The following is a 13363-nucleotide window of genomic DNA, read 5'->3' as shown; positions in this document are numbered from 1 at the left end:
TCATTGTGACAAGACACGACCTGTATGTCTAAGTGCAGCTAGCAGACAGCTGCGTTACGTTCAAGAGGCCCGCTTGCTCTTGGAATATTGCGCTGCCATTGTTGAAATACGTCCTCTTCTTTCGGCACATCAAACAAGGATAACTTCTCCTTGCCGGATTTGTACCCGCTTTTGCAGCCGGGTACCAAGCAATCACTTTGTCGTAGGCTCATCGTGTATCTTCAAGGCAGCATTTGCACGAAAAAAAAATGCACAAAGCCCGGCCACGCGCGCAGTCGATGATACAAGCATGCGGTTCATGCAGCGACCTGACGTTTAAGCAGGCGAGCATGCCACCTAGCGGACTGCCACGTCTCGCCGCGCCGCAGCCAAACGTGAGAGCGTTAACCCTACTCCGCCTTATGGCATGTTGAAACGTGGAGGAACTGAGACCCGCGGCCATGAAAACGTTAAAGACACCATCATCCGCGCGAGCAGAATGTCGCCATTGCGAAAAGATGATATCCGTATTAATATAAGGCCTCTTGTGGGACTTAACACAGTAAGGGAAGGGTTGGCCCTGCGGTGGTTGCCGACGCCATTGCTGCCTCGGCCGGCCTCGGCCCGCCACAACAACACTCAGACATGCTATGCCCCAACAACAAACAAAATATCTTAGTGGCAAGCACTCCACTCAGAGAAAATGCTAACCGCTACGTGCGAGTAAAGCAAATTTGCATCCACGGCGTTACCCACGAGATCAGCGCCTACGAAGCGGCATCACAGTACACTTTCCAGGGAGTCATTCGCGGGGTCCCCGGGCAGACATCGACTCGAAAATCGTCAATGACAGAAATCCACTGGCACTGGCCGCTAAGCGCATAGGCACCACCACCGCAGCAGTCGTAGCATTAGACGGCCATCGAATTCCCAATTTCGTGCGCTACGGATCGGTTCTCATGCATTGCACGCTATACCGCAGGTAGGTCGATATAAGTTACGCCTGCGATCGGCTCGGCCACCGTGTGGACGTGTGCTCAAACCCCGGGGACGTTATCTGCCGAGGCTGTGGTGCCCCAAACCCCACTCGAAAGCACCACTGTGCCCCCAAATGTAAGCTATGCGGCGGCCCCCATCTCACCGCCGACAAAGCCTGCAAAGAACGCTACCGCATTCCATACGTGGTGCGACGACGGCGATGAGAGAGAGCACGCTTGACGAGGAACGGCGACGACTATACTACAATGCCCAAGTCCGCCATCGCAGCCACTGAAGACGACTACCCGCACCTCCCTGGAGGTGCTCGGGCCATTGACAACAGCCGATCCCAGTCCAGATCCAGGAACCGATCCCGGAGGCGCTCCAGGCGGGCATCGACATGCCGGAGCCGACCCCGGGTCCGCTTCTGTGGTGCGCTGCGCGGCGCATCTCGAGACAACTCCGTTTCTCGCTCCACATCCGGGCCCGGGTCCCGCTCCGGCACCCGTTCTGGATCCCGCTTCGGGACCTCCTGTCAACGATTGTCAAGCTCGCCGGCACCAACAACGAGCAACAGGAAACGAGGCACCCTCACCTGGACGGACGTCGTCCGGGGAAGAAGAAACGACAACACATCACAGGTAGGGTCGGGCTCACTCCCAGAGCACGATACAGACACCAACACATCCGAGATAGCGTTACTCAAACGCGAATATGCGGCTATGAAAGAGACAATCCTCAAACTTACGGCTGCGATTGCCGAACTCGCGCGCGCAGCCGGGAACGTCGCCAAGGCAGTAGCCCCGTCACCACCGCCGCAACCTGTTAGCGCTGGTATAGCGCCGACGGTGAGAGCGCGCCCTACCAGAACTGAAACACGAATTAGGCGACATTCAAAGCACGCTGTCGGCAATTAAAGAGAGCCTCCGCTTTCTCGGAGAGAATATGCTCCACGTACAGTCCACCGTCACGGCCCACGGTAATCGGTTGGGGATAGTCGAACATTATCTCGAAAACATCGTAGCCCCCGCCATTGCCGCTGGTAAGCCGGTCTCGCCACAACACGGAGTGTTGTGACGCGGAGTGTAGCGTCGTACTATGCCATGGCTGTCCCATGCCGGAAGACTGTGGCGGGTTTCCGTTACCCATTGCCTGTGGGCAAGGTGTTGATCAACGCATACACGAATGAAGTCGGATGGATTCAACGACCGGCTTACACACAGGGAACGTTGCCACGAATGTTCAGCCGGGTGAAAGGACCTATGGGGTGAACATACAGGACCATATCAAAATAGCTGGCGGCGCTTGGTGAGCTCCTAATCCAACGACTTGGAGGCCTTGGTATGGGACTGCGTCCTTTGTGAGGGAGTTCAATGATCGCGCTGTTAGGGCCGGGGTTCGGTTGCGCAGCCCTGTAATCCAGCCAACTGGAGGCCACAGCGCGGGAGTCGGTTCTGGTAAGTCGGCCCTGAACGAGTCTGACAACCATTCATGGTCCAGAGGTGCTTGAACGATGCGGATGGTGGCGTGTCCGTGTAATCCAGCCTGGGTGGAGTCGCGGCCTCTGGACAAGAGCTCTCCCCACCTCCTAGGGGTGCGTCACGGGCAACGTGCGAGTGGCTTCGGATGCTCGTGCGGCTAAGAGGAGGAGCGGGGGCTGCATGCCGAGGAGTCGGAGGGCGGCAGCAGCAGTGGAAGAACTACTACTCTGGCATGTGCTTTTCCCTGCCATCGTCCCTTTTGGGTTCGGTGCTCCTGAGAGGCAAACGGGAAGGAGTAGTGATTACTCCTAACCCAATAGCGCTTGGCAAATTCAAAATAAGGAGCTCCTTAAGAAAGCCTCTGCCGAGTAGCAGTCGCACCAAGCGTGGTCGGGCCAGAAAGTCCTAGGATGCGTGGGCTTTTGATCGGTAGGCTGAACGGAATGGCTCCCTAACGGGCACATGGGCTCCCGGCAGATGTCAGAGTATCAGACGCTGATAAAGAACGGTCCTGCACTCAGCCTGCCTTGGCAGGTGACATGACGTTGGGTTACCCCCTCTCTTTCGTCAAAAGACGTCTCGCGTGTCTACGGCAGATGTGGGGCCTGCAGTTACTGCCGGTCGAATGCATGCCCACATATCCACCATCGGTCCTTCTGCCTTAACAGAAGACACTCAATCCACCCCCACACGTGGTCCCATTCCAACCGTCGGGCGCCCGGGCCGACCCCTACAAGCATCAAGATGGCCAGGCCAGATGAAGTGTTCCGCATCTGGCAGTGCAGCTGCAGGAGTTTCGCTGCGCGGAAAGCCTCCCTGCAGCAATACCTACGCAGCCACGACGCCAAGCCCCACCTAATCCTACTGCAAGAAACTCACACACGCACCGCCGCGTTCACCGGTTACCAGTGGTTACCCGGCTTCGCGGGAGGACGTGGTACCGCCACGCTGGTCTCTAAAGAGGTCACCTACCTCGCGCATGACTTCGGCACGTCCGAGGGGGACAACGTGATGACGGAGATTCTCCCAAGCGACGCGTCCCGACAAAGTGTGTACATCCGCAACGTGTATAGCAGCCCCAGACAAAAGAGTCAACGTTTAATTCCGACGCCTATCCCGAGAGCCATCCGTCTTGCAGGCTCAAATCCGCTCGTGATAGCTGGCGACTTCAACGCTGCGCATCGCACCTGGGGTTATGTGTATGACGCCCTCAACGATACTGCGCTGTGGCAGCATGCGAACGAGCTGGATCACACCCTAATGATGGACAAGGCGTTCCGTACCCGCATCGGCACGTCCGCGCACAGAGACACCATCCCGGATCTCTGCTTCGTGAAGAACACAGCTGATACCTGCCGGTCCAATCTTGCGGAGGATCTTGGCAGCGACCATCTCATACTGGCAGTGCACTTACCCACCATCGTCAGGAAGCCCAAGTCGCACACGTGGGTCGACTGGGACCTCTTTTGCAAGATTCGCGCCTCAGTATTCCCTCCCGACACTGCTCCGAACTTCGAGACGTGGATGGCTCAGCTCAAGGCCGACGTCGGTAAGGCCACTAAAGCATTCAGCACGGATATGCCAACCGAGAAGATGAACAGCCGCCTCGCCCACTTGCTCGAGGCCAAATAGTCTCTGCTGACACGATGGACGAGCCAGCGTCTCAACCGCAGGCTCCGCAAACGCATTACGGAACTAAGCAAGACCATAACGGAACACTACAGCACCCTATCCAAGCAGCAATGGGACCAGGTCTGTAATTCGGTCGATGGACGTGTCCGCAACGGGAAGGCGTGGAACCTCCTCAAACACCTGCACGACGACACCAACACTTGCACGAACCAGCACCACTCGCTCACCAAAGTCCTTCCCCAGGCCAACGGCACCACATCGCCGGATGATGTCGTCAAGACCCTTGTGCACAATTACCTGCCGATACCTACAGGCCCGCCAACCCTCCAACCTGATTACACAAGTACAGACAGCACCCTCCTCGACGCCGAATTTTCCGTCGAAGAGGTACGCCGGGCTCTCCACGAAATGAACGGCCGTTCCGCCCCGGGCCCCGATGGCATAACCAACAAGCTCCTGGAAACTTAGACGACCCCTCGGCCGCCTCACGTACCTCACGGCCGCCATCAATGACGTGTGGGGGAGCGGCGAATTACCTGACGCCTGCAAACTCTCCCAGACGATCCTCATTCCAAAACCGCGCAAGGCGCTTGGTGTCGGTAACCTTCGTTTCATCTCGCTCACACCGTGCGTGGGTAAAGTTGCCGAGCATGTCGTACTCAACAGAGTCGACCGGTATCTCGAAGACCAAGACTGTTTCGCACACCCCATGGTCGGCTTCCGACCCGGGCTCTCGACGCAGGATACGATGCTTCTCCTGAAACACCAGATCATAGACGCCGAGGCCACTTGGGGCACCTGCGCCATACTCGGCCTCGACCTGGAGAAGGCGTTCGATGACATCGAGCACTCGGCAATACCTAAGGCGATCGCGGACTTAGGGCTCGGGCGCCGGTTCTACGAGTTTGTCCGCTCCTGCCTAAACCGTCGCAAGGCCGTGCTCCGTGCCCGAGACCTCACGTCGGAAGCAGTTGAGCTCGGGCAGCGTGGTACCCCCCAGGGCTCCGTCCTCTCGCAGACGCTGTTCAACCTGGTGATTATTGGGCTCTCCGAACGCCTCTCAAAGATGCAAGGCCTCAACCATACGGTATACGCGGACGACATCACCATCTGGTGCCCCGCGGGGTCGGACGGCTTTATCTAATCCGCTCTGCAGGAGGCAGTCGAAACCGTCGAGTCCTACCTCGACCACACGGGCCTCAAGTGCTCCTCCGCCAATTCGGAGCTGTTATTGTACTGTCCAAAACGACAAAGCAAATGCCCTAAGGAGTGGAAGCCCCCAACCGAGCGCAACATCACCGTCCGTACCAGAGACGGTTGCCCAATCCCTACGGTCGACGCCATCCCAGTACTGGGAATGATAATCGAGGCGGGCGGGTCAAACATCGAAACGGTCCACAAGCTCACGAGAAAGACGGACAATTAACGCGATACGGCTCGTACGCAGAGTAGCCAACCGTCACCACGGCCTCAAAGAAGACAATCTGCTGCGTCTCATACACGCTTTCCTCCTATGCCACTTTACCTACATCGCAGCAATGCGCAAGTGGAAACAATCAGAACGTGACAAGCTTAATACACTCATCCGAAAGATAGTGAAGCGGGCCCTCAGGCTCCCGATCACCAGCCGACGTATCGACTCCTCGAGCTCGGGGTGCATAATACGTTCGAAGAGAGCGCTGAGGCTCAGGAGGAAGCGCAGAATATACGACTGACGATTACCGAGACGGGCCGTCACATCTTGCGTGAGCTCGGCTACTTCCTACCGAATACTCAGGATCTACCGGAGTTTTCGCCGGTTCCCCGCGAGCTCCGCCACCTGATCACGATCGCACCCATTCCGCGAAACGTACGTCAGGAACAGAATCGAGGCAGGCGCCTAGCCCGGCGACTGCATTCCTCAAACCCATAAACAAGAAAGCGGACGACGTCGCTTTCGTGGACGCCGCTTCCTACCGATGCACCCGAGCCATCGCCGCAGTAGTGGTCTCGTCCTCGCAAGGGACCCTAAACGCCGCCACGGTACTCACATGCGACCCCGAGGTGGCGGAGCAAGTGGCCATAGCCCTGGCAATGATCGACAACAAGCAAGAGGTAATATTCGGCGACTCGAAACCGGCCATCAAAGCGTTCGAAAGAGGAGTCATCTCCGACCAGGCGTTACGCGTCCGCCGCGGCGCTGATCCGAGCACCCTCAAGCACCACACTGTCATGTGGTTTACCGCCCACCTGGGTCGCATCCCGGGCGCCCCGCCCAACTTCAATGAGACAGCCCACGACGCTGCGCGCGTGCTTACCGACCCGGGCAACCGCGTCTCGATGAGTTGGAGGCGAACAGGGACGCCGCAGTAACGTACAACGATATCACTAAACACTTTTGCTTGGGACGACGCCACCTCCACACCCCGAACTAAACAAGACGCAGGCGCTAACGCTACGCTTGTTAAAAACACATACCTATCCCACCCCGCCACGTTACACATCATCTACCCGGACGTCTACCTCGACGATGCGTGCCCCTCGAGCGGGGTTACGGCGACACTCGCATACGTGCTCTGGGAGTGTAGAAACGCTCCGCCCGCCTCTACCTCGGACAAGTAGGAGAAGACCCTACAGCCAGCTCCTACAAGACCAGCTATGGGCCGTCCAGCAGGCTCCCGCAGCGGCCGCCAGGTACTCCCTGTCGGTCCCTGCGTGAGAGACGCCCGCTGGGCGCTGACGTGGGTCCTGCAGGACCTTTATTAATGTTTGTCCGATCCAATCCTATGGCTTTCAATAGGTGAAGCGCCAACAGTGACAGCACACAAGAAGGAATACAGACTGGACAAGGCGCTTGGAGGAGGAAGCGCAAGGATGCGCCTTGTCGTGTCTGTATTCCTTCTTGTGTGCTGTCACTATTGGCGCTTCACCTATTGAAAGCTATGCACCAACTAGCCCCACAACGTGTTTTACTGCAATCCTATGGCAACATAGCCCGCAACATTTTTTGGTATATTCTGGAAGGCGAAGGTATAGGCAACGACTGTATACAGCTTTTGAGGGAAATTTGCCCAGAAAATATCATTTGCTTTGAATGGGAAGGTACGCGGAGAGACGAGGAAGTTGATATCAAGGGACTGAGACAGGCGTGCCCTCTATCCTCGTCACTGTTTATGATGTACATGGTAAGGATGGAAAGGCTGCTAGAGGGAAGCAATATCAGGCTTAATCTCTCATACGAATAGGCGGGCGCCATAGTAGAGCAGCCGCTTCCAGGTTTGTTTTATGGGGACGGCCGGCATTGTGTTGCTAACTAACAAGCAAAGTTATAGACAACGTCTAGCTGATATCTGTGGACAGGAAGGCGGTAAGTTAGGTCTGAAATTTCGAGTTAAAAATATACTATTCAATGAAAACAGTGAAACACAGTGTTAATACAAGACTAGGAAATACCTAGGGTAAAAGTATTCAAAGACCTTAGTGTATGGATAAACGAAGGCGATAGATATACGGAAATACAGGAAAAAAACAATAGTAAAAGGGAACAGAAATGCGGCCATAATGAAACAAAGATCACTATGAGAATTCAAGACGTACGAAATGCTCCAAGGTATGTGGAAAGGTGTAATGGTTCCAGGACTTACATTTGGAAATGCGGTTGCTTGCTGGAAGTCAAGGGTGCAGTCAGGACTCGATGGCAACCAGAGGTCAGTGGGACGCCTCGCACTGGGCGCTCACGGGAAGACTACAAATGAAGCTATGCAGGGCGATATGGGCTGGACTAGCTTTGAAGTTACAAAAGCTGAGAGTAAAACTGATTTTGAAGAACGACTGAGGAATACGGGAGAAAGTAAATGGGTTGTCAGAATGCTCAGATATTTGTACAGGAAAAACATTGATTCACAGAGGAGCAAAATAACTAGGAAGCTTACTAGCAAGTATGCTACCAGTGTAGTAAGTAACCTGGCAACAAAGAACGTCAAACGCAAAGTCAGGGCGGCAATGGGAAAGAAAGCTGCTATGAGTAACTACCTCAAAGGAAAAAACGAAATGAGGAATAACACAATATATGATAACTTAAAGGAAAGCTCTTTACTTTTCGAAGCGAGACCAGGATGCCTTAGAACACGCACTTATAAGCGACATATAAGAAGGAAGAAGAAACGTGCTTGCTGCAGTAAAGCTAGGGAAACGATAGAACATGTTTTACAAGAATGGGAAGATATCTACTCAGCTGCCGGTTTATGCTGATCTGGCCTCATTGAAGCCTTTGGGTTCAGGGATGGCACGGGGAATGTAAACGTATCCGCAATAGAGATTTGTAAGAGGCGATAGGAAGTTTGGTGGCAGAACAGTAGGGAGACCGCATAGAACAGAGGCGTACAAGAGCAGGGTTCCAAGTAAGGATCCAAAAAGTTTAATGCTTGGAATTCTTTGTGTGTGTTTTCTCAGAATATAGATAGGGCATTAGGCAAAACAGGAACAAGAGCTTGGTGGTGCAACTCACCACCCCGTTCCAAAGGGGACGCTCAGAGCATCCACACACACACACACACACACACACACACACACACACACACACACACACACACACACACACACACACACACACACACACACACACACACACACACACACACACACACACACATATATATATATATATATATATATATATATATATATATATATATATATATATATATATATATATATATATATATATATATATATATATATATATATTCGAATTATTTTATTTTCATATAATTTAAAGCACGGCTGCACGATGTTCGGTTCGTCATAAATGCACACACGTTCACGATTACGTTTCTGTACATGTTAACGCATCTCTCGCTTACGCTTTTGAATTTACAGTTGCGACCGCTCCGAGTGTCAGTATCAGCTTTGCAGCAAATATGATTCTGTAACGAGAGCTGCGTTGGAGGCACATATTGTCCGGTAGCGTCGCACGGTTTATGTAGCGTAAGACTAAGCTTAGGGGACACTGGAACAGGTTAGTGCCAAGAATTATACCGTCATAAATTCGGAATCGCGCATGACATGTTTTCAGGAACAGAGTACCGATTTTATAAGGTTCGGGAGAGCGGAAGCAGTAGGTATCCGCCTTCTGCATTGCAAGGGACATTCAACGCCGGTTGACTTCAAAAGCAGCATCACTTACCCGGCACCTGCCGCTGGCCGCACAGTCGGAGGACGTAGCCGATGGTTTCGTCAGGCAGATTGCCGTCGATGACGACCACAGGAGCACATGCGATGTGCTCTTCGTTTTGCCGGATCTGCACGGACGATGAACCTATCGGTGAGAACGCAGGAAAGGCGGCCGGTCGCCGCGTGACATGCGACAGGTGCCTCACGTGCCTGGATGTTTATCAACTCTCCGCTTTCGTTTCGCAATCACATGAAAAATGCCAACAACAATAATGTCTGCACATAATATATTGGGAGTTGAGTAACTTCTGGATGGAGCTGATCGAAATAATTAGCAGAATTAGTCTCCGGCTACCACTTCACAAAGCAGGTCTTAGGGAAACGGTGCGTCGTCATGAAGAGACGGATGTGTCCGGGTACAAAGAACGGCAACATTACCAGTAGTCAATTGAGTAATCAAAATCAAGTTTCGATAAAGTCGAGCTTATTAGACTCATAGCAAAAAAAGGACGAACAAATAAACATACGGACGTCCGAGGAAGGAGACATCTTATTGGAGATTACTAACAGTGTAAAGCAGCATCAAAACGTTGACTTAATTAGTTGTGTACAAAAATAACGCTATAATAAGCCACAATACGAAAACTTTAATTGGCGAAAATATTCTAAAGAAACAAATGTGGAACCTAATTGGTAGGTATATAGGAAAACACTCGCCATTTATTTGCACCATTTGATTAACGAATCAATAATTAAATTATGGGGTTTCACGTGCCAAAGCCACCATCTGATTATGAGGCACGGCGTAGTGGAGGATTCTGGACTAATTTTGACCACCTGGGGTTCTTGAACGTGCACTCAATGCTCGGTATACACGGGCGTTTCTTCGCCCCCACCGAAATGCGGCCACCATTTGACGCCGCGACGTCGTTCTTAGCAGCGCAGAGCCAAAGCCACTAAGCAATCACGGCGGGAGAAGTGAATGACAGCGATGAATGTACGGTGGTAGAGCGTTCCAAACAGATATAGTGAACAAAATATTGCGTACGGCTGCCGTGACTAGGTCATACTAGTGCGAACATTTTTATTTGACAGAAATTTATAGTAGGATTAGTATTAGGATAGAACACTACAAAATAGAATATTCATGGTGTAAGATGATTCACCGACATGAACAGGATAGCGGCAAGATAATGTTTCAGCAACGGAGAAATCGACAGCACGTTTCAACTGTAAAGCAACAAAGACGCACTGCTTCGACATGAACCGAACTCTTAAATTCCAATGTGTTTCTTTTTATGCGCTGTATGCTATTATTTATTTATTTATTTATTTATTTATTTATTTATGTGTTTATTTATTTATTGTACCCTCAAGGTTTTACTTAGAGGAGAGGGGCACAGAACGAACACTTACAAATTTGATAAGGAGCGCTTTACATAAAAAAAATGAGAAAAACAGCACAGAAGCAATGAATGGAAGATAATGGCATGTTGACATAAGGTACATGAAATAACATGGTGACACATAGGTCATGCCGCTATGTATGCATATACGCGCCAAAGGAAAAAAGATATGTAAAAGCAAAAAGAAAAAAAAATGCATCATAAGGACCTGTTAAGTTCCTCGCTGAATCTTTCTGGGTTACTAATATTGACGGTTGACGCTGGCGTGTGGTTCCAGTCACGGCTAGTTTTGGCCAGAAATGAATTCGAATACGTTACCGTGATTACTCGAAGAATATGAACTTTCATATGGTGATCAAAACGTGACGATATGACAGGAGCTGGCTGTATCCAGGGTGACATAAGTACGTGATTGTGATAATAGATCTTTTGAAAAAGGCAGAGGCGAGATAAGTTTCTGCGCACAACAAGGTCAGGGATATTAAGGCTATTATTTCATGGTAGTTACACTGGATGGTATTCGAAAGTATGAAACGTGCTGAGAGTTTCTGAACTGCTTCGAGCTTGTTGATCAACAAGTGTTACCTGGTCAGGGTACCATACAGATGATGCCTATTCTACTGCAGGACGGACGTAAGTGATATATAGGTGTTTATTTAATGATGATGGTGCAAGGGAAAAAATTGCGTTTTATGCAACCGAGCATATGATTGGATTTGGATATTACATAATGAATGTCATCAGCCCATGACAAAGAGTTTGTGATGTGTATACCAAGATATTTATTAGTTCAAACAAATTCAAGCGGGATTGCGTTTAAAGAATACGAGCAGTTAGGAAAAGGTGCGTGGTTACGGGAAACTCTAATGGTTTTACATTTAGAAATGCTAAGTCCCATTTTCCAGAGCTCACAACAATGCGTAATATTATTAAGGTCTGTTTGAAGGGGTTCGATGTCAGCATCATTAGTAACTTTGCGGTATGTAACATAATCTTCAGCAAGAAGACAAATGAACGAATTTGTATGATTAGGTAAATCGTTTATACAAATGTTAAAAAAAAGCTAGCAGGCCTAGAACAGAACCCAGGGGAGTGCCTGAACGTGCTGGTATCTCAGGAGAATCGGTATCATTGGTGGAAACAAACTGTGCGCGGTTAGAAAGAAATCATTCTATCCAGTGGAGCAATTGTGGGTCATTACGTAAGCGGTGTAGTTTTATTAACATCAGCTGATGATTAACCTTACCGAATGATTTCGAAAAGTCTAGGAAGATGCAATCACATGCCACACCTGTGTGAAGGGCACCATGCAAATCATTAGTGAATATGAGTAGTTGCGTTTGGCATGAAAAGAACTTTCGAAAGCCATGTTGGGACTTGTGGAAGAAGTTGAGTCCAAGAAAGTAACAAGATGGGTGAAGATAATTTGCTCCATTAGTTTACAGGGAACGGACGTAAGAGGAATAGAGCAATAATTGAGGGGGTTATGCTTGTCGCCAGACTTATGAAGAGGAACTTGCTGTTTTCCAGTCTTTCGGCAGATAGCTATGCTGAATCGATTTTCCTGAATACAACCTAATATGATAGAACTATGTTGTGTGGTATTCTGAAGGAATTTATAGTTAATTGTGTAAATACCACACAGGACCAGAGTTTCAATTTATTAATGATAGCCACTATACCGGCAATTTGAAACGTAATGGGATCCAGAGGAAAATAGATAAAATCGCATGTACGCGGATAATGAATAATGTTAGAATCCGAGAAAGAGTGAGCGAAAGTTTCGTTGAGTAATGAAGCACAGAGAAGTTTTGGAACTGGACCATCTGATTCATTAACGAGTCATGTGGCTGCTTCACTTTTTGGCTTTACTGCGCTTCAAGGTTGCCTTCGATTCGTTGTTAACAAAGATGGAAGGGAAAGAAATGGAATTTAGCAGCGTTGAGAGCGTTAGCATACGATGCTATTTTAGAGGCAGACCAGCGCTCCGCGATTTGCTCGCAGCGCGAAACAGCCTTGCTTCTTTATTAGGTAATCTCTTCCGGCATCTAGAATAGCATAGTGCGTTGGAATCACTGCATACGCTTCTTAAAGGGACGTACAGGTTCATTAGTTCAGTAACGCTTGCTCTGAACAACTGCCACAGTGCTTCAACGGGTTTATCCTATTAATTTAAAAGGAATTCGTCGAGGAAGGAGCAAAGACTGACGTCGATAGCCTCAAAATTGACTTTTTTATAGTCCCTTATCATTTTAACAATCTTACGTGTACTAGGTGCGGGAAGGAAAATTGCGAACTGAAGTAAATCATGATCGCACAATCCGGCTGCGTGTGTTACAGATGAACTGATATCTGGAGCTGGTGTTAGTACTACATCGAGTAGTGATGCTGTGGTGGGTGTCCCACCTGCCGGCTGAGAAACGAGTTGAGACAGATGGAAATCTAAACAAACGTTATGGAAACTGATGCCTTCTGCAGACGATTGGTCCGGAAAGGGGTAAGGTTCTGACCTTTGTATGTGTGCAAAATTAATATCACCAACAAGAAAAATAGGCACATCGGGAAACCGCACAGTAACTGCACTGAAAGAATTATGTAGCACCTCAGAAAAACCACTAGCACACCTAAGTGAACAATAGCAAGCGCGAAAAAAACTTTTGCTTGAAATTAATGGTTAAAGAACACCAAATTGTTTCCAAACTACTAATTGTTGGAATAAAAGAAAAATGTGCAATT

General features: G+C 50.0%; 1 protein-coding gene across 1 annotated transcript in view; it reads right to left on the bottom strand.

The window, feature by feature from the left end:
• Positions 1–13363, bottom strand: part of LOC142578517 (uncharacterized) — a 729695-nt gene that overhangs the window by 467669 nt on the left and 248663 nt on the right. The window contains exon 4 of the mRNA XM_075687894.1: positions 9235–9349. Within this exon, the coding sequence (XP_075544009.1) occupies positions 9235–9349 (115 nt within the window). The remainder of the gene's footprint in view (positions 1–9234; positions 9350–13363) is intronic.

This window comes from Dermacentor variabilis, chromosome 4, assembly GCF_050947875.1.
Source record: "Dermacentor variabilis isolate Ectoservices chromosome 4, ASM5094787v1, whole genome shotgun sequence".
In the NCBI taxonomy this organism is placed as follows: Eukaryota; Metazoa; Arthropoda; class Arachnida; order Ixodida; family Ixodidae; genus Dermacentor; species Dermacentor variabilis.
The sequence above is the reverse complement of the archived record's forward strand: the minus strand, read 5'-3'. Positions and strand labels throughout refer to the sequence as shown.